The 20,946-nt window shown below is 51.5% G+C and overlaps 1 protein-coding gene across 3 annotated transcripts in view; it reads right to left on the bottom strand.

Annotated features, from left to right (window-relative positions):
• Positions 1–219: 219 nt before the first annotated feature.
• LOC126527416 (ETS homologous factor-like) overlaps positions 220–20,946 on the bottom strand; it is a 461,065-nt gene continuing 440,338 nt past the window's right edge. Inside the window, exons 2-9 of one of the 3 annotated variants that reach the window (XM_072287969.1) lie at positions 13,624–13,696; positions 13,053–13,215; positions 12,003–12,302; positions 8,999–9,106; positions 7,266–7,400; positions 6,198–6,284; positions 4,823–5,018; positions 220–928 (exon numbers count right to left, since the gene is read on the bottom strand). In XM_072287969.1, coding sequence (XP_072144070.1) covers positions 838–928; positions 4,823–5,018; positions 6,198–6,284; positions 7,266–7,400; positions 8,999–9,106; positions 12,003–12,302; positions 13,053–13,215; positions 13,624–13,696 — 1,153 coding nt within the window. In that variant the 3' untranslated portion in view covers positions 220–837. Of the gene's footprint in view, positions 929–1,846; positions 3,250–4,822; positions 5,019–6,197; positions 6,285–7,265; positions 7,401–8,998; positions 9,107–12,002; positions 12,303–13,052; positions 13,216–13,623; positions 13,697–20,946 lie in introns of those variants that run through there. The other 2 variants (XM_072287968.1, XM_072287970.1) reach the window with 2 other exon arrangements.

Here is a 20,946-nt window from a genome sequence, read left to right as displayed (position 1 = left end):
CCTCCAGCGCACCGGCGAAACGTCGAGCGCTCATGTGTCGTCTGCTCGGAAGCGAATCAGCTCGAGCGTTTCGTGTATAGCGTCGTCTGCACGGAGCGCGCGCCGAGCAGACGACAGACGCCAGCGTCTGCCAAACGTTTGTTAAGCCTTTTTTTCCGCTCTCCATTTCTGCGCCACCGGAATCGTCCCCCCCCCTGCCCTCCCCTCCCCCCCCCCGAATATATGGGGACCTAAACAATACCGCCGAAAGTACGTGAACGCTGACGGTTTCGTTCATCATCACTTCCCTGAAGCATCAGCCACCGTCGTCACGGTGACGACGATTGTTAAACATTGCGTTACTCCGTCCCGGGACCAAGCGGCGTGTGTACGTCGCACTCTTTTTGAAACAAACAACGTACGCGCGCACACGCTCACAAACACACACATGCACTCGCAGGGGATGCAAATGAACAAAAAGATCAAAACAGGGATTAAACGAGAATCAAAGGATGCACACTGATAAACAATGGGGCAAAGGAGGCAGAAAGAAAACGAAATTGGGATGGGAGTCATACACGTCGAGTCTGTGTTACAACAGCAAGGAAAAAATGTCAAAGTTAAAAAAAAATGCACGTGTGTGACAGCCATCAAAATGAGGCCTGTCAGACGCACTCTAGAGCGATTGTTCCGGTAAGAAGATGCAAAACAACAACGAAGGAGACATAAAAAAAAAGGTATGCAGCGCTCTACGAACATGCGGGTACATAAGTTCTCTGTCGTTCCAGCTGCAATCGTGATGTGGTTCTGTTCGTGGTTGTTGTTGCAGAGAACGAGGGGGCCTGTAGCCTTCAAGCTTTATGGTCTCCATCCAGTGGCGTTGGGACCAAATTTGTACACGAGCCGTCGTCCAAACACCGGTAGGAGGACCTGGCTTTTGTAGTAGTATCTGAATCCACGGAGGGAAACGTGAAAGCAAAGGAGGGGAGAAGCACACAGAGCTACAAGGTTAGACAAGCTCAGCGCTGGGAACGTCATTTCAGAACTGAAAAATTGAGCTATCACTCGCTCAACTTGAAGCGAAAAATCTACAGCAACCTCGACACATAAAAGAACCGTAAATGAGAAAAGAGGTCACCTCAAGTGACCTTCCATAGACTCCTGCCATTAGAAAAGTATAGTCGTTTTGAAAGGATGCGCGCGACTGCATTTTGCGATTCACTGACAGGAAGCAACATATAATGCAAAATACGTCGCCCAAGCGTGAAAATTCGGGTTGTACGTACGTGATCGATGTTCGTTGCGCTGGATGAAACAACGACAGAAGAAGGATAAGAAAAAGACAAGTGCGCCTCGTGTTCTCTTTTGTCGTTTCTTTTGTCGTTCTTGTCACGCTGCTCCACAAACATCAATTACGTTGCGGACAACGCCGGCATTCCAGCACATGCTGAGCAGACCGTAATGACTAGAGCACAATCATGTTGCCACGGGCTTGCAGCAAGTTGGCTTGTGCAAACAGGGCACATTAAACACACACACACACGCACGCACACACACAATAACACAATGTCTGTTGCTAGCAGCAAAATGCGCTACCGAACGGCAAACATTTGGTTTTGTTTCGGGGCCACACAGAAGCCAGCGTGCTCATCCGTACGCACCCTGTATACCAAGTTTGGCTGAGTTTACGAGCTAAATAAGGGCGTGGTAATTACAGCTTGAGCACATTGTCGCATTAGTGTTGGCCTGACATGAACTAGAGATCTTCTCTCTGTTAGGTTTTCCTGCAGCTATGCAGATTTCATTTTGTCTACATACCGTGTTTCTGTTGCCGGCGTTAAAACTTCTTCACCACAGAACCGTTATATAGTATTTGAACACTGCCGATATTATAGCACCCGCAAGTTGCCGTGAAAGAGTCATGTGAAGACCTAACATCACTGTACCTACGTAGCCTTCTTTTTTTTTTCTTTTTTGGCAGTGACACTGCAGTCCTTTAACGCAGATACGGGACAATAACTGGAGCTATTCTTTGTGCTCTAAGACAATAGAGAACGCTAAGGAACTACGATGTTTTGTGGTATACTGTTGTACAGCGGCGTTCACGCATGCTACGGCGTTTTAGGGTTATCGATTTTTTTCGAAATGAGCACTAATTTATGTGTTGTGATCCACGAGCTGTTTCCCTACAATCATATTTTTTTCTGCTGAAGGCTCGCTGGCAGTAAGTTCCAAATAGTTCGGTGAACCTGGTGTCGGTGGAAAGTCAGGAGACCTTCAGAACATTTTTCTTTCGCATAGATTGTGATCTTTGCATCAGTACACAAACAAATCTTGGACAAGTTATACACAGCACCAACGTCAGGCCAGGAGTCAATTGGAAAAACTATTTTCTGCAACAACCAGCCCTGAAACCTTAAGTGTGTGTGTGTCGGACGACCAATGCGAGAAAATGACACTAATTTGTACACCAGGTACCTTGGCGTTTTGTACACCTTGGCACCTTGGCACTACCTTGGGCGTAGTTCGCGTGCCCGCGTGACACGATGGCAGTGTCAAACTCGGCCGCTAAACTGCTTAAACATTAGAACACGACAATACCGAACACCTTGGTGGTGAAGCAGCTCACTGACAAGGTCAACGCGAAGACACGCAAGGAAACATGGCACTCGCTGCTTGTGTGTCTTCGCGTTGTCCTTGTCAGTGCGCTGCTTCACCACCAAGGTGTGATGATTAATCACCAACTCGCCCAACTTTCCGCACTACTGAACTTCAACACCGAACACGCTGCTTCACCTCTACCTTTATGCGCTCCGTCACCGAGGCGTACAACGCAGCAATAACTCTTGTGTTTCGCGCAGAGCTGTCGTTGTGCCACGTGACACAGCCTTTTTCTTGTCATGTGAACATTGCTAAAGGCGAGCACAGCGGAATACGTCACGCATGACAATGCAAGCGCACAAAGTGACGAATGTAGAGGGCGGAGGGTCAGTTTTGAGAGCATCGACACCACCACCACCGCCATCAAGAGTCAGTCACCACCACCAGCGCGAGTGTCAACACCACCGTCACCGGGCATCTTGGTGAGTGCGGGGAAAGAGGAGTGTGTGTCAGTGGGTGAGCAGAGAGGAGGTGTGAGAGCGAAGAGGTTGCGTCCCGTCCGCCTTCTCGCTCCAGCCACTCGAACGGGGTCCGAACTTGTAGACGAGCTTTTTCGGCAGCCCCTGGGCCTTGGGAACGGGTTCTAGGATCTGCTTGCCGTAATAGGTTCTGGTGAGTACCACCACCCAGGAGGAAAGGGTGCAGGGTGTCAGTCAGGGGGAGAGAATGAGGAAGAGAGAAGAGACAGACATTCGGAGCGGTTAGTATCGACAGAGGAGCACTAAAAAAAAAACTTGGAAGGCTATTCCACCTCCAGTTGAAGTCGATCAAGGACAATGTCTTCCTGAGCGTGTTAAGCGTGAGAATGGCGTGGAGTCACTGCGCACGGCACTCTATAACGCGTCACCTCTCGCGTGAGGAAAGTACGACAAGCATCGGAATGCTTACATTTATTGAATTTGTGGCATGCACTACCTTCATGATCGGTACATTTTTTTAGAATGCGCTATATTGGGGATCGGCCCACCTAGTTAGATTTTAATACCTTTGGTATCGGCCCATATTTTTTAAGCTGCGCTACCTTAGGGATCGGCCTATAAAAAATGAGCTAGAAATCCATATACCCGAAAAGGAAAAGTTGGGGTATCTCGCCAAGAAAGACATTGTCTTCAATATGACTTTATATTGTCGGCATACTTGAGATAACCATCGCTCTGGCTACTCTTTTCGGGACATTGCCGGACCGGCGTACAAGACGAACACAGCTGACGAATATCCGCATTCTCGACAGGAAACGAGTGCTGTTCTGTCCAATTAGGTGCTTTTGCGGGCGTGACGTATCGGTAAGTGGACTGTTCTATCAGATGATGCGTGAGTACATTTATAGTCGGCGCTAGCTTCCAAGGTCGCTCGCGAAACATTCACCCAACTCTTCTTTTACAGCTTTAACGCGCAGCGATATTCCTTTCTTGAATAACGTTATGACGACTACATCGTGAAATACGTAACCCCAAGCGGTACTTCCCCGTTCGCGTAGTCCTTGCTCCTTGTCGATAATGCCTGAGTAAAGGAAGCTTCATTTTGAACCAACTGTGCTAGCGTATCAACGCAACAAACGCTTGACTAATTAATGCCATAAATGCACGCTTATTAGTATTGCTAGTTAGTCAGAAAAACCACCACCAAAGTCATAGCATGCAAAAAAATATAAGTCATTCAAGGAACTGTGATCAACGGCAGCAATTCTTTTGAATCGATTCAAACTTCTAATGCAATATATCCATTACTTCAGACCGCAGCTACGAATGTTGAGCAATCCGTATTATCGCTTTTACCCTAGAAAGCAAAACAACAGCCAAAGCTAACCAAACTTATCCGATGCAGAATGTGCGGCATTTTTCTTTCTGAATAGATGCACGCAGGATCAGCTATAGTTCACCGCTATGCCATGGACTGATCATCGACAAACAATGTCAATGACTGGGGCGTCAACGGCGGTAGAAGAATGCTCAACTTGCAGAACTTTATGAGTGAACTGAATCATGCAAGTAAACACACGCAAACAAACAAAAAATCGGCCCCGTTGACCACACTTCCTCCGACTGCAGTGCAAGAATGACGTGACGAGTGTTGCTCCTAACCATGCATCCACGGTTCCACCCGTTGCAACGAGCAAAAAACAAAAAACGCGCGCGACACTTGGCGGGCGCGTGGGGCCCGGCAGCGCGAGCTGCGCACGTACCTCATGGCCCGGCTGAGCTTCTCGTAGGTCATGCGCGGGTTCTGCTTGCGGTCGCCCCACATCTTGGCGACCTTGTCGGACTGGACGAACTTGAAGATGCCGTCCTCGCGCCTCTCCCATCGTATGAGGCTTGGGTTGGTCGACGGGTTCAGCAGCAGGTCGCGGATGAACTCCCACAGCTTGCCCATGCCTTTGCCTTTTGATCAGCGAAGAGCGGAGAGAAAAGCGACGACGGGTTATGAAATCGAACATTAAGGCTGTCGGATAGGGCTGATGAGCTGATGCAAAAACACTTCTTAAGGTTAGAAGAAAAAATGACGAGCGAAAGGTTCAATGAAGAATTTCATGCTCGGGTGCATGCGTCGGAAGCAGAGGTGTTATTATGGCAGTGATGTCATGCACGGTGCGCGCACCGAAACAGAAAGGTAGGCAAGCCTTGAAGAATATGCAGAGCGATCGTAACTGAGCACGTGGCCGCTGCATTTCACATACGTCCACTCAAAGCATAATTTATTAACTCTCCGGCACATAGGTAACGCTGCAGATGATGTTACTGTTAGACACCCTTTGTAAGTTGCAGACTTATTTACATTACACACGTTACCACCGGCGGCACTCCATTTTAGCCCGCTTATTCGGCCAGTTTCGAAGCATGAGCTTGAGGTACTTCCCGAGGAACGTCTTGTCTAAAGCCTCAAGACAATCCATGGTCATTTCGTTATGAGAAACAATGTGCGTTTTCTTTTTCTTTAACTTATGTTTGCACTTACCGCACCTGTAAACGGCTTCGGTAGGATAGTCTCTAAGCTCTTGTGGCTTGGGTTTGCGCACTCAGCGAATCCGCGTAGTACGTGACTGCGCTCATAGCCAGAACCCGGTGTTATCCTCAACAATAATTCGATCTCGCTTTCGCTGAGAATGACGAGTTCCTTGGAATAAAACATACTAAGCGGTCAAAGAGGCTCCATCGACCGCTTCAGGGTTACCTACCATCCCTTTCAGCGCATCCGGTAACGGGACATCTAAAGGAACTGCCAGTTTGCTGTCGCGAGGCGTAGGTTCAGGCTGCTTAGAACTATCCTGCGAAGCGGCCCTGAGCGAATGCTGCACGGTTAAAGCGTTCTGTTGCGCGAGTCGACGTCAGGCCCCAGCACAGATTCGGCGTCTTGGCAAAGCCAAGCGAAAAAAAAAAAAAAAAAAAGTACACAGCGGGCAGTGCAACGCGTAGTAGAGCAGCAGAGCAAGCTTGCTGGCTGGCCTGAGAGAGAGAGAGAGAGATACAGATAGAGTGGGGGAAAGAGAGAGAGAGAGAGAGATACAGACAGAGTGGGGGAAAGAGAGAGAGAGAGAGAGGAGTGTGTGTCAGAGTGCTTACCTGCTCGGCTGCGCACTTTGGCCTCTTTGATGGGGGGCCTGCCCCTGCGTCCTTTCTTTTTGCCCATCATGGGCATGGGAGGGGGCACTGCGGATGCAGACAGGGCAGAGAGAGAGAAAAAGAGGCAACGCCGGCGTCAGCGTCTACGCGGCTACTCGATACAACCACTTCGGCAACCTAACCAGCAAGCTTGCCCGCCAAAACGCACGCGGTTCGCCACGAACCCGCCCCCCCCCCCCACCGATTCCTGGTTCTTTCTCGGAATGCGTAGAGACTTACGACTGCGCCTTCCAATCCACGGGATCCCAGTATGGCAGACCAATTAGCCCAAATTGATGCCTCGGTCCATTCACTAGTTCGGGTGCATGTTAGGGCGAGGGTTAGTCACGGTGTCCCGCCGACGTCGGAAGCACTAGTGATGGCATATATTTTGTTTTCCTTTTTTGTTTTGCTAGTCAAATAATTTGGATATGGACTGGTCGAAATATGAAACTGAGGTGTCCGTATATTATAACCCTAGTGTACATTAATGTTTACAAGTAAGAAAGAGCTTTATTAAGGCATGTCTCATTCACATCTGAAGATATGGCTTACGGCCTAAAGTCACTTTCCTTCTCAAATTTGTACAAGGTAAATATGCTACAAAATATATTATCTTACGAAGTTCAGAGGCTTCTGCACCCTCGCGGTTGCCCCATTTAATGTACAACTACGCCGCAGTTAAACATCCGGGTAGTTTCTTGACCACACCGCCATGCTGGAGTGCACGGCAGTGATGAGAAATGTGCATAGATTGTAAGTTACTGTGGCTTACGTCGAAGCTTTATACCACTGACTGACAATGCGCACGGACTTCCTGTCTTCTGGCAGGTTTCTTTAGCGACAGGCTTCCCGCTGTTCCATCGAACTAGGGAAATCAACGTGAGCGACGCCTCAGCGTACCTCGACTACGAACGACACGCGCGCAGAGGCGGGTGACCGCAAGACGTCGCCCGTCGCAGGCGAGCGAAGAGCATGCAGTGCCAAGCAGAGACAAACAAACACGCACAGGTGCCGAGCGCCACTCACTCTGCTTGGCGAGTATCCGCGTGTCGTGCGGCATGTACGGAAAGAGGTTCTCCGTCCGCTCGTTGACGGTGCTCAGGCTGCTGCTGGTGCTGCCGCTGTCCGACTCGGCGAGACCCGGGGACCCCGATGACGTCACTGCGAGGAACGAAGGGACGTAGGCTTCGTCAGCTCCAGCTTCCGACTCGTAACGCCGGCAGCGCGTGCGCCTTTTCCCACGTGCGCTCGTTTCGCCGAACGCGTTCTTCGCTTGCGACTTCGTTTGTGCGCCCGACCACATTCGCCCACTTGGTTAGAGCTGCCGGCGCACGATTCTGGGTACCAGCGGCATGAAAAACAACTACGGGGGAACACGTAACTGCAGCGCGCGAAGTGTGATGAAAAAAACAAAAAAAAAGTATATCTTGTCGTCGGTTTAAGGTATCTGCTTGAAGACTGCGCGCCGGCAGTACATACTGGCAAGTGTGCAGGCCTACAACTCTCTACAGCAGGGTAACTGGAGGCTGCCGCCCAATAACGCAGACAAATGCACACCAGATTTTGCGCTGAAACGCGGGTCCTTGTAGGACGGCTCGCCAGCCACCAAAGTGCTTCTCTCAGAAAAAAAAAAAAAAAAAAAACAGGGCAGCAATTTTCGTTTTCCACTGTGTCTGCCTTTCGTGGTTAGTCCGTATAAACCACGCCTGCTTTATCGCCTGCCATGAAGCACGAGCGCCACTAATGGCAAACAAACAGAATGGGAGGAAAATCACCTTCCTGAAATAGAAACTGCAGGATTAGCTTTGTTGTGGGTTCACGCTCGTCCCTCCTTCTGCTCGGCGTGTTTCAGTGTTGAACCCTTGGGGAAACCCGACTGCTCATTAATCGCAGCGTCAATACTGCAGTGCACGGGTCGGCGGGTTCGAGTGCCGCCCGGGCGTCCACATTCCAATACGGGCGCCCGGTCTAGCCTATGCAGTCGAGCGTACGATAGTGCTTTTCTGGAGCGCGCTAAAGGACGCCCCCTGACGAAAATCCAACAATATTGGTCGTCCATTACGATGTCTCCGGTAGCAGTTCTCTTTCTTTGGCAGGTTAAACGCGAACAATTATTCTATCAGTTAATCAATCATTAATTCATTCAATTGATTGAACCAGTGTTGAACTTTGTTCAGCGAAACTTAAAATGTGGCCAGTCTGAGCTATAACGCAATGCGTTTACAAGATGCGTGAAACCGATATTAGAGAGTATATGCCTGCCCCGTATGGGCTCCATCGGAAACCACGTTGATTTTTCAAATAGAATGTATTCAGAGCAAAGCGGCTAGGTTTGCCCTGGACGAATAACGGAGAGTGTTACCATGATGAAGGAAAAATTGAGCTGGAAATCGTTGTCTTTAGGGCGAAGGAAACTAAGGTTAAAGCTTTCTTTTCTTTTCAGATGTTCTACCGTAAGGTTGCAATTAATAAACTTACCTAAAGAAATGATCATACCCTCAAAATACGTGAATACCGGCCCAGTACGTGCCTGTTACGCTAGCTCTTTTTCCAGCGCAATGGTACAAGCTGCCTCAATAGCGAGTACGTTGCCAATTTGAAAAGTTGTTTATATCTATGCGGCAACCCCCCCTCCTCCCCCCCCCCCCTCCTGTTGCAACGTCTAAAGGTCAATGCGGGGTCATCCCTGAATAAAAAAGATGTGCAAGCATGATCGAAGATGAAGACAGCACGTCTTCTAGAGCCATTGCAGAACTTACCGTTTTCAGAACCAGGACTACTGTTCTGGATTTCTAGAGTGTCGAAATAGCGAGGGTGGAAGGCGTATTTCTCGGGTTCGAAGTAGGCGTCCGACATGCCCATGACATCTGCAAGGGGTGGTTGAAAAATTAGTCACGTGGGAACAGAAACAAGCTTAAATTACAATACCGATTTTCTTATACACTGATGCACATAGGCCACGCTTTAATTAACTGACGAGCAAAAAGCTATAAAGCCGTGCCATACGACGGCAACGTAACGTTACGCACAGCTTTACCATTGGCAGCTTATTTGCCTTCAATCTACCCAATTCTGATTGCTTTTTTTTTTTCTCCGTGTTGGCCTTCTATGTGTCACTACATGCAATCGTTTCTCAGATAGTCCAACCGTAACCCATCTCCAATGACTATATACGCGCTCGCGAGCTCTAAGCTGCAGAGTACGAGTAAGCATACATTAAACGAGCACACGCAGCTCGCGGCAAGTGCAATGAATGCAGCGTGCGCTGCGTAAACTGACCGTCAAGCGGCGCGCGACTAAGTGCGAAGCAACAGCCGGTCGGTCATGACCGCGGAGCGAAACAAATCAAGCCGCGTATAGCCGATACGCGAACGACAAACGCACGCGCGCGCGTTCCGCCTCAATGCGCGCCTCGGCCCGGCCGAGTGAGATACGGCGAAATTAAAGATGCGGCAACCGCCCGGGATGTCGTCACGACGCGGTTCTGTTCGGCCACACCCGAGAGAGCCGCACAAGAATAGGGGTAGAGAGTCCCCAAATGTACCGCGCGCCAGCGGGCAGAAATCGGTCGCCATCGTTCAGTGGACACGAGCTCGGACACATTTGCGCACGATTCCTCGCGAACCGGGCCAACGGGCTTGCCTAACTCCACTCGGTCTACACGCCAAATCGGGAGAAGAATCGGCGAGCTGCATCGTTCCGGAAGACGAAGACACGCGCACCGACGATACAGTGGTTGTCGTAACGGGACGCAATAACTAATGCGCACGAGAGTTTCTCGGCGGTGTAGAAAGAACGAAAGCTCACCAGTATAGCTTGCTCTCGTGCGGGCTCGCTTGCGTCATTCCAAGTAACGAGAGGATGACGTTTTGGTTAGGAAATCGGGTATTAAGCCACGTGGAAGAGCGTTGCGCAGATGCTGCTCAACACATTGGACGTACACTTGCTTTACAAAATACACCTTCAGTGTATAGGTATACCCTGCATGATTGATGACTTTTTTTCTTCCGAGGCTTTCACACTTGTCGGTGTGGTGCTCGTATTCGGGTGTGGTGGATTAAGATTAGTTTTCGAAAGCTCACAGCTCATTATGTGCTTACACTGGCAGCGGAATTCCTGAGATTGAGCGCACAGCAGACACACACGTCAAATACAAGAACGTTATTAGCGAAGGTAACCAGCGAATGACAAATAGCCTTATCTTTCTGATGAAAGCGCTTCTGAATTCCCCCACTCTTTAACATAACTTTAGACGCCGTGATATGCGAACTTACTATACGCCAGTTTACTCACGAGTATGCTAAGGTTGCGTTCAAGAACATCATGATCAAGAAAGTAGCAGTTTCCCTCAATGGCAAATTAGTGGATACCGATACGAATTAAAGATAATAGATTTAATTATCAGCCATATAAACTTGTAAACGTAGGCGTACCAACTAAATTAACAAGCATGGTGTCACACGCGCACAAGCAAACATGAACACATCTCCCTCAATGACCGCGGAAACTCGCTGTCAAAACGCTGGATTAAGGCAGCGCGGCATCAACAGCGAGCGAATTGGCCTCCGTGCTGCCGCTCGCATCAACGCGAACTAAGCCGCGAAAACAGCGCGCGGCCGAACTCTGTCTCCGTCGCAGATGGCTTTCAAAGTACAGCGGCCCGGGCGGGCGGGCGCGGCCGCCCGCGCTGCCCGGAGTACAATGCACCCCCCTCCCTACCCTCCCTCCTCGGAGCCTTGCGCACAACGCAAGACGGCGCGCTTCGTCCACGCTTCTCTCCCTCGCACGCTTTCACCGGAAGATAGTACAACATACGGCACGCGGCGACGATTTTATTGCCATTGCACTTTATACCGAACCTAACGGCGACGGCATAAATGCGCCAGGAGTGTCCATAGGATTGCTATCGCAATAAACTAATCTACCCTCAGTTAACTACGTCGACAAACGACGGCGCTTGTATCCGGCTTCGCCACATAAAGACTCTCAGTGCAGCAAAGCCGACTTTCTCCAGACAAACCCACATACTGACGAAGGCTAGGCAGTGCGAAGCGTCGCCATTCTTTGATACAATGAAACGGACTGCAACTGTGGGTAATTTCGCTGTGACTCGTTCAGGGTACTGAAGCCACGAAGGAAACGAGAAATTCCCTAAAGCTAGACGAATAGCTAATAGTTCACTGTCAGAGCACCCCAACTGCTAGCGTAGCTGACGAGTTTCGACAACCGATGCGGTAGCTCTGGAAATTCCAGTGACTAGCTCTGTATACCTTGTCCTAACTCAAGGAAAGTACAGCGAAATATCCACGGTTTAAATGATAGCTCGAGACTTCTTTGAGGAAGGGGCATCGGGTTAAAGGTGTCTCACTGTGGAAACCCTCCCATGCGAAGCTCGGTGTAATGATTTGAGCGTTTCTTTCGCACTAGAACACGGGTGGATCCGTTCACGAAAGAACGTAACCGGTTCGGGCCAGTACTTGTTGCCATATATCAGACACGTCCTTCAAGTAAAGCTCCTGTTCTTTCCGACCCGGAAACGAGCGAAAATCTAGACACCTTCGCAGCAGCTGAACATTAGCTTCGACCCTATACGGCATCCGTGCACATTACTTCTCACCGAAGCGCTGACGTCAGTAGCGGGATAGACACCGGACTCTTGATGGCGGTTGCGTCGCCTTTTAATGTGCGGATGACAACTTAATTAGCATTTATCGTGCAAACGGAAGGAGAAAGAAAGTAAACCACGGCAGCGGTGCCACTCACTGCGCGACGCGGCCGCGGCCGCCGTGCTGTTGCCCAGGTGTCGCTGCACCTCCTCGTAGAGGCGGTGTCCGTAGGAGGGCGCGTGGGCGCGGAACTCGTCGAGGCTCATGCGGCACAGGTGCTCGCCGGTGAAGGAGGCGAACGCGGTCATGTTGATCTCGTCGTCCACGATCTCCACCTGGTTGTGGCTCGTCCAGGCGACCAGCCACTCGAGCACGTCGTGCGACTGCCAGTGCTGGATGGGCAGGCTCTGCCACCGGCTCTCGCCCAGGTCCAGCACGTCCGTCGGGAACGTGTCGCCTGCGCAAACGCCGCCGCACCGCTACGTCACAATATCATGTGGGACTCTACGCGAAAAAACCCCGCAGCGTGGGCTTTTCATCGTAAAGAGAGGCATCCGCTTACGTTGACAGCAGTTGCGGCATCGCGATAGCGGCAGATGCAGGATTAGGCCGCCAAGCCGTGCTGAGGCGTCCTTTATTTTTCGCTGGAGTGGCGCCCTGGCTACGTCGCAGTAAGTGCGAACTCTAACGAACCCGCTGGCGTTTCTAATCTATAGAACCCGCTCAACGTGTTATTGCAGGACACCGACCACGACAGCACGAAGAGGTTTATTGAATGGAAAAGACAGAGAGCTCGGCCGGAAAGTGAAGTATCTGGCCTGCTATAGACTCTGCGCAAGGGAAGGGGAAGAGGAAAAGAAAAAGGGTCACAGAACATACGGTGCTAACTGGATGCCTAACTATCAGCCAGTTCATAGCAACTGTTCTTGACAAATTTAGAAAACGTGCGGAAACGAACAAATATGCCGATTAGTATGCCGCTGCTAGCGGAGAAGCTATTTGTTAGCACTCCGGCACTATAACCGAACGAAACCTAAGAAAACGCTGCAACAGCCCTAAGCACTCTTGCACTGTTTTTCTTATTTCTTTTTATGCCCGACAGAGCATTGTAGCCATGACGCTAAACCAATAGGTGTAAGAGAATTGTTGCGACGCCACTTCCGTCCCAGTCCACATTGCCAGCGAGCTCTGTTTCACGCGCACGTACCTTCGTAAGGTATGGGCCTGGAGGGAGCCATGAGGTCCATGTGTTGTAAGGAGGGTGTCACGTGGTCTGAACCGTCCAAGCCGATGGGCTGCAGGTTGCAGTACGCGTTCTTGTCCTCCTCGGACGGGTCGTACATGAACTGTTCGTCTGTGCTGAACGGGGACTGCGCATGCGCGAGAGAGAAGCAAAAAATACGTCCTCCTATTACTGGCGCCCGCTAATCAACCCGCAACTTGTTGCGCGCTAAACGTGACAGTAATAAAGACAGTGCGGCTTCTCAAATATTGCCAAACACAGGCGTGGACCACCGACAATCTTTTTTTTTTTTTTTCTCATCTGATGGTGCCTCGCGACTTCGCAGTATGACAGGAATGCTGTGAAACTAACCAGCACATACTGTTTCAGCGCGAAGTAAAAGCGTCCCATAAGTACATTATAATTAAGGGACGGCCACACTCTGTAGTGTTTGTACTTAAATTGAGACTGACACAACGCGACAGCCAATATGTAATAAGCCGCTAGACTGTCGCAGAATCAGAGTGCTGAGTATTTAGAGCAGAAGTTGGCGTACCTCATGGGTCCCCATGAGGTCTGTCTGGTTGAGCATCATTCTGTAGGCGAGGTTCTGCGTCCGGGACTGGACTCTGCAACAATAGAGAAAGAAGAAAGCGGAAGTGTAAGTACGCTGAAACCATTCTACAGCGCAAAGTACCCCTCGTCAGTTTTGCACCGCTATGTACTTTTCAAACAACTTCCCTCATGCACCGAGGTTCGTTGCATACGTTGGTTGAAATTATTTTGTTTACCCAGGACCAGTGACGACACTAACTGCCCTGCAATCAGCAAGCTACATAGCCTTCCATGTTTGCATCGTTTACGTTAGTGCTTGACTTGGACTCTACACCACATGTGCTTACAAGAAGATACACCTGTATCGTTGTTGTTAATTCATTATCATAAATACACAGTTTTGGTCAAGTATGTTCAACGTCGATGTCCTTATGCAAAGTTGCCACGCATTCCTTTTATTCTAGGGTGAGCGTCAGTACGAACGACGCGTCACGAAGCCGAGAAAATTGCGCGCACAGCGATTCTGGCACGTCGTGCGTAGCTTTTCCCCCGGACACGTTGCCGCCCGGGTCCACCAGAGCGCGCTACTGTCACGCGCCGTCAAGAGGCCCGTCGGCCCTTATACAGCGGTCCCCGCTGCGACAGGATTGTTTACCGAGGTAACCGCGAGCTAAGCGCTATGGAGCGCAACAGAAGAGAACAAGTGCCGCGAAAAACGCTTAGGGCTTGGATGCCCCCCCCCCCCCCCCGCCCCCCCCCCCCCCCGAACAAAACGGCGCCTGTCACAGGCGCGTCACGCTGTCGTCTTCGAATGACACGGGCCGACGCCGACGGGTCCTCCACGCCGCTCTGCGCCCAAGACGGCCGCGCTGCCGCAGCGCGTCGTAGCGGAACACGTGTCAGCGGAGGCCCGCATTTTTAGCCCGTCGTGTACTGCCGTCGTTTGCCGCTGTACTACTAGCACTATGGAGCGGTGTGGCCGCGCTTAATACAGACAAAATTGATACCGTAGTGGACGCAGGCGAAGCACAGCAGCGTCTCCTCTGGGATGCAGCCCATCCCATGACGCTGCGTATGTGAACACCTGAGCCGACTCCAATGCAAAGCAAAATCCGCGTAGCGCCGAGATCCGGGGTGCGATAATGTAACGATTCCATTTCATCACTATTCCGTTTCGCCTTTCGGTCAGTGGTCCGAGCGCTGAGCAGCGCTCAGCGTAATAACCGACATCAGCGGGTCATGATCGGTTCATGACAACAACGGAATGAAATCGAGCATAATACTGAAGTTATACCGGCCCTGGTACCACCCTAAAGAGACACTGAATCAGTTTAGACTTGTTCGGTGCTAGTTTAAAACTGTGGTATTCATTTGGGCGGGAAAGCGCTGTTTACCAGTGAACGAAAAAATTAAGGTTTAGCCTGCCTCGTCTTTTCAATACAGCGCACGAAAACATCAGCGCCGGCACGTCAGTGCGACGTCACCAATGATGCGCTAGTCAACCGGCGCTCCAACGAATACGAACGAGAAAAGAACGAAAGAAGGTGAGACGGAAGAGTAGGAAACTCCGAGGGGGGAGGGGGGGGGATAACAATTGCTGGCCCGCTTCAATGTGACCCTCTGGGATCCCGCGTCGTTTGCCGTCTCCCACTCCGCCTCACCGTCCACGAACTGACGGCCGACACGTGCCTCCTCATCGCTCAGGATGCCCGCCCGGCCGACGACGCAAGGAGCCGCCGCACGTAGGAGGATGGGCTCGCGTCGCCGTCGCCACTGCCGACGACGCCGCTCCCGGCTCGCCGTTTACAGCGCGCCCATCTTACGGTGTAATGCGAGACCCTCAAGCGTGTGCTAACCGCGCCTGTGCGGCACGGATACTCGTCGCTTTCTGTACTGTGCCTGAACTTCTGGAATCCGGTTCGCCGAGCTAAAGAGGCTCGGGAAGGCTAACATCGAGCCTAACGCACCGGATGGCTACACCATCGCTGTTTGCCAACGATATATCCACCATTGATTAACATGCTGCGGTACAGATGTCGTACTGAATCATCAGTTTAACTGCCCTGAGCTTCTGTTTGCACATCACTGTCTTTCTCGGTAATTACGGTCATTAGATATTCATCTGATCGGACCCTAAGTATCTGTACGTCGCGAGCAGCCAGCAAGTGGCGGGGCGAAGTTTTTCGAGAACCAAGATGAAACGTGCCAGAACTTTAGCACGATGCTTGCGGAGGAACGCCGTTTCTTTGGTGGCGATCGAGTGGCAATGTTCGAGCTCTGTGTCGCTTCGTGTGCGCTGTTTATACCCTGCCATAACTCGGAGGCGACGGTCGCCAGATGCTCTTGTGCCTTCTTTCACGCTCGCAGGTCGCGCACCTTATGTACTTACCTTCGCGCGGTCGAAGCGCGTCTGATAAGAGCCCATAAACATGTCCCAGGCCAGACGTGACGCAAAATAATAGATTAGAAATAAATTTATGCAGCCCTCACCCCTTGCGTACGTGCGAGCCACCGGGGGTCCCCTCTCACGTATGCCGCACAATTTCCGACGGTGTTCCAGATTTCGCCAATATATATATATATATATATATATATATATATATATATATATATATATATATATATATATATATATATATATATATATATATATATATATATATATATATATATATATATATATGTATATATATACACGTGACCAGACCACGTTTGTCTACACGTGACCCAGTAGACAAACGGCCAGCGGCACCGAAGGAGATGCTTGGTCGATCGATGGGCTTTGCCGTCGCAAAGATTAACGCTGTGAGAGACGCTGCATATATATTGGAGCGCTGCGCGGCAATTTTGATCTCCTGGCGGTGTTAAATGCAACCCCGAAGCGCGTATATATATATGCATTGCGCTAGCGTACAGGAATGCGGCTGCTGTCCGCGACCGAGCATGTCACCCTCGACCTCTTGTTCTGCAGTTCTGTGCCACTGACAGCAAGGCACCGCGCGACGGGCGACACAAAAGAAAGAGACAGTGCAGCGAGCCTTGCCCGTGCGTATCGAGCCCACTTCTATGCTGATTTCAGAGGTAAGCCAATAGCGCCGTCGGATAAAGGCCACGGAAAACGTGCTCGCTGGTTCTTCCATTCCGGTCCGTCGAGGAACAACCGTCTGGAAGCCGCCCCGGTACATAACGCCTCTCCGAAGTCGACGAGTCGATACCAAAAAAAAAACGGGTCTGCAGCGACTATAGACGGCCGTTCAGCGTTTCTATCAAGACGACGCTGGGTCCCTGCGCGTCTGCTGTTTTGTTTTTGTTTCTGTTCTTTTCCGCGATGCGGTGGAAGCACGCACGGCGATACCTGCCGTCGCGCATGTCAGTTCCGCGTGGCATGAAAGCACGTCGCACTGCTCACCCCCCCCCCCCCAACCCCCCACCATCCAGCCCTCCGCCTGCTATACCTGCTATAGACAACGGGCACTATATACGTCGAGAGAGCGGGTGTGCGGTCGCCATTAGGCCTAGCGATTCCCGAATGGACCAGCGAGAGGGAATGGGGTACGACGGACAGCATCATCGGCAGTTTGCCGCGAGGCGGCAGGAGAGGGAGTGAATGTCGTGCAGTTAGAGAGAGAGAGAGAGGCGCGCAACGTGACGCGAGCATTAGGGGGCTCCCCTCCCGCAGAGGGGGCCGCGCCGTTCCTTTCCGAAGATATCATTCTAATCGAGCGTTCGCCACGCCGTCCCATCGCTGCCAGAACTCGTTCGCCGAGTGGCCAACAACGACGTCGGGGACGGGGCTCTCGCGAAGCGCGCATTGCCTGAGTGTATACGTGAAGCACCGAACTGCGCTGCTGACACGTCCGTGAGCAGTGTGTATACGCTAGGCAGCTGGACGCAAGTGGACGGGAAACGCTATATATGCACCGTCAGCATTGGAGTTGAACTTGTTTCCTGACAGAGGAGTATCAGTATCGAAATGTTTCTTTTCTTCCAGGGGATGGCCTCACGTACAGCGTGATTGAAGCCAAGCTGAAAGTCAGCATTCACGACAAAAAAAAAAAAAAAAAAAACGACACGAGCTCACCACTGAACGGTGCATCCTATACCCTGCACTTCTCTAGTCATATCATTATCAAAAAAACCACTACTTCGGCGTTTAGCAGCGTACGTAAACTTGTCAAAAAGGAAAGCAGTGTCGCGTTTTTCGAGAAAACGCGTTTGGCCACGTACGCAGCGCAAACCGAGGAACCGAGACACTTTGTGCTCCGAGCTGGCGACAAGGCCGCGAGGGCACGGTCTCGCCATTACAGTCACCCACTAACGCTACCAGCTTAAAAGTTGCGAACTAAACTTCGCCCGCCAACTCCAGCGACGTCGTCCCCGGAAACATATATTATTCGTGCGAAAGAGTAACCGATTAGCCAGCTCAGAAAGAACGGATTCCTTTTTTTCTTTCCTTTCAGTCCGTGGATGCGCGCAGCCCGAGAGCAGCCTGGAACGAGCGATCTTCCGCACGAGCCGTCCCGCTATCTGTCTCGCGCCAGTCGCAGGCGCGTCAACATCACGGGCGAAACGCGCGCGGGGCCGCCGAGCAGCCCGAGGCGCCGCGCGAATCCCAGAGCGAGGATATCAGACACGGCGGCCACCTCTTGTTGCCAACAGCGGCGCGCGCGGCCGCCTCTTCTGTGTGTGTGTGTGTATATATATATACATCGGAGCTTCTCTTCGGAGGAACCAAATCGAAGCCGGTGGCGCAGAAGGCGGCAATCTGCGCACAACCGGCGGGCGAGCCATTTGGGCGGCCGTAGATAGAGAATGGGGGGAGGCGGCGGCGATAACAGCGCGGCGGCGAGAGAGCGCCTAACCGAATAACCCAGATCCGCGCGGCGGGCCATCGGCGGCTTCCCAATTAAAGCGCCGCGGGCTAGGACGAAGAAGGAGCGCGAACGCGGATGTGGCTGTCCCCCCCCCCCCCCCCCCCCTTAAAACCCCTGCGGTCGAACGACGCCGCCTTGTCGAGCGACCTTCCCCGCCTGCCGCAGCCACTGGGTCAGCCTTCTCGGCGACGACTGAGCGACACGTCGTCGTCGGTGTTGGTAGGCCGACCACGACGCTCTGCTCTGCGGAGATCTCGAGCACGCCGACGGGAAGGCACGTGTCGTTCGGGGCGGAGGATCGTGCGACGTCTTTTTCCGAGGAACCAGAGCAACGTCGAGCAAACTCCCTCCCTCTTTCGCTATCCTGCAGCCTGACGCCCCGTATACCGTTGCTTATACGGCGCTTGTGTCGTGAGTAGCGAAGATTGAGGTGCAATATCCAATTTTGGAACCATCGTCTGTAAAGCTTTCTGTACGTTTCTAACTTCCTGCGCGTTTGTGGAATAAATAATTTGATTTGTTTTTTCTGTCCTTCGGGGCCCGCAGACGCACTCGACGCTTTTTTTCTTACCAGGTCCCCCTGCTGGCGGCAGCAGCTTAGCCCCAACGATGTGCCACAAAAAAATGAAACAGCCGACCATGGAGGCGCTTGTACAAAGGCGAACTGTCAAGCAGCGCGCTCGCTTTTCTGTCCTAATCAATCTGATTTTTTTTTTTCGCCGCTCTTTTAAGTTAGTATAAGAATCCAAACAAACACGTCACCATGAAACGCAGCGCGACCCGAGAGTACATCCGCGAGTCTGCAGAAGGCCCGAACGACTTCCACATAGAACCCGCGACACCAGCATAAACGAGCCAAATTTTGCACAAATTGTTTCAAAATTTTAAACACCGCAGCGTTTCGTATGCGCATACATATCCAACGGTCGCGAGGTCCCCTTCCGCGCAATGCAAAGCAGACGATGTGCAGCCGAATGCTCCGGCTCGTAATGCGAGACAGGACTCGGTCGCGTGTGCCCCAGCGGATGCTGATGGTTGCCTCGGAGAAAAAGCCGGTCTCCATCCTGGGCGAGGAGGGGTCGCCGTGCGCCGCGCTGACCCATTGCGACCCGACGCGACCTTCCCACCCCCCAACGAGAAAGAAAGAAATACCCGCGGGGGGAGAGGGTAAACGGGGAGGTTACACGAGAATCCCGGTTCCGCATTTTCCGACGAGGCGTGTGGGGCTCTTAATTTCTTGTCTCTTCCTTTTTTTTTTCTTTTTTATGTCACGCCACTGCTGAGCGTACAGCGAGAGCTTGCTGTCTGCGCTACTGATGTCCCTCTAAACTAACCATACGACGGTGCGGTGCTTCTGTTTGCGCAATGGCCTTGACGCCTCTCTCCCATTGTATTCGCGCGTCTTCGGAGGCTACAGCAGCTAGCTCACGTAGTACAAACTCGTTATAACGAGTTTCGTTATAACGAAATGTGCTGGAATGTTCCCCGAACGGCGCGATCCAACGTATTTGCATCGCAGAAAATTGCACTCATTTGCATTTAGTAGGCGACTATAACTCTAAGCTATAGGAAACGCTTTCGCGCGCATTCGTGGTGAATTTGAAACAAAAGTGTATATTAAACGAAGGGAAATCTGGGGGCGGGTGGAGGGGGGAGAGCAACCGACAAAATGTTCCTAGGAGAAAAAGGTTTTCCGCGTTCGGCTTTCGCTACTCAGTTTTCCAGACAGTAAACGTGTCGAGTCGGCCGTCAGGCTGACCAAACGAGCCTCGGCGCTCCCGTGCACCGTTGCGCCGACGAATCGTATCCTTATGCGTAATGACAGAACTTTAGGCCCGACAAACGGACGAACGAATCGCGCTGCGCGTGTAAGCGCACATAGCTATAGAGACAGTCATATGCGCTAGCACGCATCCCCCATGACGCAATGACACTCGGCGACAAGTACGTTTTTGCCAACCCTTCTCTTTGGCAGGACCTGTAGGTGTGTACCTGTACCTCTCCCTCTCCGACACAACTAACGAACAAAACTCGATTTCCTTTTCTTTTTGAAAATTGTTATTTCAATCGCCTTCTTTGTGCACCAGCCCATCACCATCCTCCCGCTCCCCGACTGAGGAAGGGAGAGAGGGAGCTACGCGTATACATAAACGTTGCTAAGCAAAGCAGTTGCTGTGCTAACGAATACAAGTTGCCCCGTCGAAACGTCGGCTACCGCGACATTCCTCGTTTGGCCACATCGATCACTGCTGCCTGTAGAGTACGTGTGCGGACAAATTGCCCCGCATATAACGCCCAACGTCATACGGTTCGGTATTTCGGGCATAAATCTGCACCGAAACGCTGGTGGGCGGGGCTCTGTTTACTTTTGCACACGGAGACACATAATGCCTGAGTCGACATGCGGCCCGTCGTCGAAAGCGGCTTCTTTCCTTTTCGCTCTTTTTTCT

The sequence above is a fragment of the Dermacentor andersoni genome, chromosome 4 (assembly GCF_023375885.2).
Source record: "Dermacentor andersoni chromosome 4, qqDerAnde1_hic_scaffold, whole genome shotgun sequence".
NCBI lineage: Eukaryota > Metazoa > Arthropoda > Arachnida > Ixodida > Ixodidae > Dermacentor > Dermacentor andersoni.
The sequence above is the reverse complement of the archived record's forward strand: the minus strand, read 5'-3'. Positions and strand labels throughout refer to the sequence as shown.